The sequence below is a fragment of the Micropterus salmoides genome, unplaced genomic scaffold, assembly GCF_014851395.1.
Source record: "Micropterus salmoides isolate LMB-PRFRI ecotype aquatic unplaced genomic scaffold, ASM1485139v1 Ms_hic_scaffold_2122, whole genome shotgun sequence".
NCBI classification, from domain to species: domain Eukaryota; kingdom Metazoa; phylum Chordata; class Actinopteri; order Centrarchiformes; family Centrarchidae; genus Micropterus; species Micropterus salmoides.
This window is the reverse complement of record NW_024041288.1, coordinates 27,094-33,093: the sequence shown is the minus strand read 5'-3', so window position 1 is coordinate 33,093 and position 6,000 is coordinate 27,094. Positions and strand designations below refer to the sequence as shown.

At 41.9% G+C, this 6,000-nt stretch overlaps 1 protein-coding gene across 1 annotated transcript in view; it reads right to left on the bottom strand.

Annotated features, from left to right (window-relative positions):
• Positions 1-552: 552 nt before the first annotated feature.
• The window catches only part of LOC119916722 (neuropilin and tolloid-like protein 1), a 30,015-nt gene continuing 24,567 nt past the window's right edge, over positions 553-6,000 (bottom strand). The window contains exons 5-6 of the mRNA XM_038736705.1: positions 3,637-3,719; positions 553-753 (exon numbers count right to left, since the gene is read on the bottom strand). Coding sequence (XP_038592633.1) covers positions 558-753; positions 3,637-3,719 — 279 coding nt within the window. The 3' untranslated portion in view covers positions 553-557. The remainder of the gene's footprint in view (positions 754-3,636; positions 3,720-6,000) is intronic.

The window sequence follows — 6,000 nt, the reverse complement described above, 5'->3', positions numbered from 1 at the left end:
AGCTACAAGCCCCATCAATGGAAAGCCGGTGAATGAGAAAGAGGAAGACTGTGTTTGTTTACAGTGTGTGTGTGTGTGTGTGTGTGTGAATTTGAATCTCTCCCAGGAGTTTGGCTGAAAGAAAACGGGTACATGGCAACATACTGTAGCTCATCCTGATATTCCTTTGTCTCAGAGTCTCTCCAGCTCGCTCTCTTTCCATTTATCTATCTATCCATTAAGAATAGTGCTGTGGTGCTGCAGTGCTGAGCTAAAATCCACCAATACTGTCATATTCACAATCACCCACAGGCAATATTCTCCATAATGGAATTCATATTCCTTGGTTTCCTGCTTGTTGCTGTTTAAATGGTAATAAAACTAAATAGAAACCTCAGACAGCACCTTTCCTATGAACAACAAAAGATATAACTTGCCATAAATGAGATCGCTGTGCTACCAATGAAGACTGGGCCCGTTTTATTTTGGCGTCAGTGTTGCTTTCATTGAGTAGTGGTCTGAATAATAAAGCTAATCAGTTTCCCTCAGCAGGTGGTCATGTTGCAGTGAAAACCTCTTTATGATAAACAGCACATGTGTGCGAGGGTAGATATCTGTTGCCTCTTACGTTCTTGGTAGGTTGTGAATAAGATGCGGAAGCGGCTTTTGCGGCTGGCTTCATCTGCCCACATGCGGATGACGCCCAGCGTCGAAACCAGCATGATGTCGTTGGCCACCGTGGAGCAGAACTTGCTCTTCAGGTCTTCCACTGAACTGAGACAAGACAGGATGAGATAAGAATACATAGTTTATCATCAGGTAGCATGGTTATTTGCTGTGCGTTTAAATAACTTATAGAACAAAACTGATCAGAGCAGTCATGGTTGCTCATATTTTTATAGGCCCATTATCATGTGATATTTGTATTCTGGTTATCTCAAGATAACAAGTTAGATTGTTAGGGAGCTCATATTTGTTTTTATGCCTATTGTAGTTCATGATTCAATTATATCTTTATCTCAAGATTGTATCTCTTATATTGTTTTCTTTGATGGCAATTTTAATACCTCATTATCTTGAGATAGAAAGAAGTTACGGATTTGCAAGTGACGTTGCCTATAATATTGTCATCTGGCTGTTGTATTAAAGGAATAGCTACATATATAGTTAAATAGGTAGTTGGAAAATACACTTGCTTTTTTGCCGAGAGCTCGATGAGAAGATTGACACCTTTCTCATACCTGTCTGCGCAATATGAACCAGCAGATAGTTAGCTTAGCTTAGCATAAATGGGAATGGAAGGAAGGAGAAAAGAGCTAGCCTGGTTGTCCACGAGTAAAAAAATCCCCCTACTTGCACTTTTAAAGCTCACTAACATGTTATTTCTTTGGTTGTTGAATCCACACACAAAGAATGCAAAAACAAAAAATGTGTGTGTATTTCTTGGCCAGGTGCTGTGACTTTCTGAAGTCTCCAATTGTGGCCTACCAACCTCTTGGTGACAAAAAGACTCCCACTCCAATGAAGGTTAAAGTCAAGGGCAACTGAACTTGGTTGAAGATACTGGAAGACGTTTTGTCCCTCATCCAAAGGACTTCTTCAGTTCTGACTGACTGGTAGGGAAACTCAGCTATTTAACCTCAGTGGTGTCGTTTGCCAGGATCGTCGATACTGCTGGTTCATTAGTGTTCCTTGTGGTGGTGATGGTGCATAGATAAGATGCTTGCCTTTGGTGTGAGAGACCTGGGTTCAATTCCCACTGTGAGCCATTCACCATTGTGTCCCTGAGCAAGACACTTAACCTCTTGTTGCTCCAGAGGCGTGCGACCTCTGACATGTATATTTGGATAAAAGCGTCAGCTAAATGAATAAATGTTCCTGGCTAGCAGTCGTTATGGTCGTTACTACTACCCGAGGCCAAGACTGAACGACCATCGTTGGCATCTTCACCTGAGGCCAATAGGTTACATTTGTTGAGTTTCCTGGGAAGTGATGAAAGGACCGCATTGTAAGTGGGGGATAAGTGGTGGCGTAGACCCCCTCCCCTGTTCAATGACGGCCTCTTGACCCAGGTGTAGATGGCTTCCTTGACACCTCTTTCAAACCATCCATCTTCTCTGTCTAAGAGTGTCCTCCGTCCTTCAGATTTAATTAAACTGCTGAGTCCTGACCTGAGGAATTGGCCCTTCAGTGTTGAGCCATGCGTTTGTGTAGTGGTTGTTTAGTCTCCCCAATATACAGGTCTGTGCATTCCTCACTGCATTGGACCGCATACACTAGATTACTTTTCTTGTGTTTTGGTGTGTCTTTGGGGTGTACCAGCATCTGTCTTAGCGTGTTCTTGGGTTTAAAAAACACAGGGATGTTGTGTTTGTTGAAAATCCTCCTGAGTTTCTCTGATACTCCAGACACATATGGAATCACAATGTTGTTGTGTTTGACCTTCTTTTCTTCATCCCCTGTAGTTTTGTTCTTCTTGGATCTTGTGGGTGTGTTCACAAAGGTCCATTTAGGGTATACACAGGCTGTAAGTGCCCCCTTCAGGTGGTTCTCTTCCTTCTCTCTGGCTTGGGTGCTTGTTGGTATGTTGTGCGCTCTGTGGTGCAGTGTGCTCATGACCCCTAGCTTTACTTACATCTGAAGGACAGAGGACACTCGTTTGAGGACCACCAGGTGCACATCTTAGACAGAGAACACAGATGGTTTGAAAGAGGTGTCAAGGAAGCCATCTACACCAGGGTTGAGAAGCCATCGCTGAACAGAGGAGGGGGTCTACGCCACCACTTATCCTCCACTTACAATGCGGTCCTTTCATCACTTCCCAGGAAACTCAACAAACATAACCTATTGGCCTCAGGTGAAGATGCCAACGATGGTCGTTCAGTCTTGGCCTCAGTTAGTCCTAACTACTGTAACGACTGTCGTTACGCCAGCCAGGAACACTAACGAACCAGCGGTATCGATGATCCTGGCAAACTCCACTGAGGTTAAATAGCTGAGTTTCCCTGCCAGTCAGTCAGAACTGAAGAAGTCCTTTGGATGAGGGACGAAACGTCTTCCAGTATCTTCAACCAAGTCCAGTTGCCCTTGATTTTAACCTTCATTGGATAACTATGACCTGGATGACTGAGAATCTTCACAGACAAGACTCCCACTGTTTCCACTCTTTGAGCTAAGCTAAACTGCTGCCTGTGGCTACATATTTACAGTACATACATGAGAGTGTTATTCACCTTTTCATCTAACTCTTTCTGAAAAAGTTTTATTAATTATTACTTTAACTGTAAATGACAAACGCTTGAAATTTGTGTTGAATAGAAAATTACAATGATATTGCTCCACGTCTCAGAAATGGATTCCTGTAAAGTAAAATCTGAGTTGTTCATCAGTCTTGGTCTTTAGCTCTCAGTCTGTTACCAAGTAGGTTATGTGAGGCTAAGCTAACGTGGACAGACAAGGGCAAGGGAACTATATCTTGTCCTAACCATTCATTTCTTGTCTTGACAAAATTCAATATTCAAATCTTCATCAGAAAAAGCCCAATTGTAAATTGCAAGTTTTTATCTCAAAATAAGGAGATGATTAAAATTAACAAGCAACTAAGTCCACTTTAAATCTCTGTATGAGTCATCAAAATGAAAGGTTAAAAAGTCCCACCTGCCACCATCATATACTGCCACAAAGTTGCGCTTGCATTCATTGGAATTGGCCATCTCATAGTCGAGAAAACGCAGGTATATCTGTCAAATGCAAGGAGGCAAAGTGGAGGGAAAACACAGAGAGAACTTTAAAGATGTCAACATGACAGAGTGAAAAAAAGCTGAACAGGAGGAGGAGTGGTGACAGAAAAACTCCTATTCTCCTGGATTGTGCATTAGCCCGGTGCATAGCAGCTCTGTATATAGCAGCTCTGTAATGAAATAACGCTGACAGACTGCAGCTTGTACAAAGTCATTACATACACATATCAAATGAGGACTCAGAGAATGACAGAGTATATTAGCTTTACACTCATTATCCATATCTGTTGAGATAAAGCATTACACAAAACCTACAACCTTGTTAAACCTCAAGGAGACCTTGGACATTTTTCCCCGAACTTTGGATGTCTTCCACTTGAAGTTCATTCAAGAAATTCAGTTGAAATTCAGTCTAAATGTTTACATCATTGGAGTCCAAACATATGCAGTTTAAAAATAAGACTTTCTAAATGCTGTGTATTTGTATAGTGCCTTTCTAGTCTTTGTGACAACTCAAAGCGCTTCTACACTATATTGCATTCACCATTCACACACAATTATAAACTGAGCCTAAGTGCTCAAACAGAAACTAACATTGATACACTGGTGGAATAACAACCAGGGGCCATTCGGGATTCAGTATCTTGCCCAAGGACACTTTGACATGCAGCCTGGAGGAGCCAGGGATTGAACCGCCACTCTTCCGATTGATGGGCAACCCACTCTATCCCCCGAGCCACAGACACCCACTTTCAAATGATGGCAGATATATACAGTGTATGGACTATTTGATTATGCTAACAACCTCTTGTTGAGAGAAATATCCACCTTGCTATCCACCTTGACTCTTCACAACAGCTATTCTAGGTGAAACTCACACTTCCTGATTGCTTCCGCATCATTGTCTGTCACTCATTCATCAGGCAGAGATCGCCCAATCACAGCCATGGTTCCGGTTGGGTGGGCACAGCACTCGCCATCATTACGGTTAATGAGCGGACCGCTCCCGAACTGTGACAGGGGAATGTGACACTTTAAATGCCCAAAGACGAAAGCTGCAGATGGAGCAGGATGATGGACCTTGCAATGTCAACTCCGCTTCAACAACATGACAAGCAAAATGGAATCGCGGAGGGGGAAAACCAAAATTCCCTCGAGGTCTCATACTGGTGTCAATAATGTTCCATCTAATAAATTTGTCATATTCAGCCACTCTTTTGGCTATATTGGCTTTGTCATACGAGTCATGGCACTTTTGTTTTCCATCCTGTGACACTGGAATGAAATACTACTCAACCAGTTTCATGATGCAAAGATGAATGTACGTATATATCTATATCTATCTATATCTATAGAGATAAGTACTGTGCATGGGGAGTATATGCTCTTCCTAAAATGTATTTGTCGCACAGAGTCTCTGCAGGGAGGGCTGGAAGATAGAAGAGGAAGACAATTGCTTAGCAGACGTCACTGTGGAGTGCTGTTGTGGTCTCTTCAATATTGTATGGATTTTCAATACAGCACCTTTAAATGTCATCAAAAGATTGAGAATGTGGATATAAAATGTGGCTTCTCAACGGGGTGGATGAACTCAGAGAGACACAGTGATTAGGTCAGTGATCTGAGAGGAACGTCACTTTACATTGTAGGAAGTTGCACAAAAAATGGTGCTACAAATGGCTTTTTTCACGCTTAGGATTTGAAGAAAATGGTTAGCAGTCACTTACACTATGAACAGGTAAAGTTATGGGTGGATGATGTTTAAAAATGGCTCCATTCCATGTGGCATGTTGCCAAAGAAGTCTGATTAAATGTGTTATTGTTAAGGTTATAGTCAAGGTTAAGGTTATGGTTAGGTGCTCTCTGCCAACGTTGTCTCCATTTGTTTTAGAGTTGAATACGCCAATAATGAGAAAAAGTAACACTAAGCATGTTAATTAGGTCACTTGGCCCAGTCTTTCTAGTCAGCTAGAAGCAGCCAATTGACACATGAAGTTTTCCACCCACAGCATAAAGAATATAGTTAATGCAGCAGTCTGTAACCAATAAAAGTGAATTTAATCAGGGGAGACGAATTACAAACACAAAACAATGTTGAATAGACTACATCTGTTGGTAATAGCTGATTAAAGCAATGTACCTACGGACATTAAAGAGCATAATCTCCCAGCTTGACTGATCAGAACTGATTTTGTATGGCATAATAAGACTGCTGGTGTTGTTGGGGATAGTGGTGGCTGGATTTTTATATTGCATTCACAGATGGATGTTTTGCCACAGC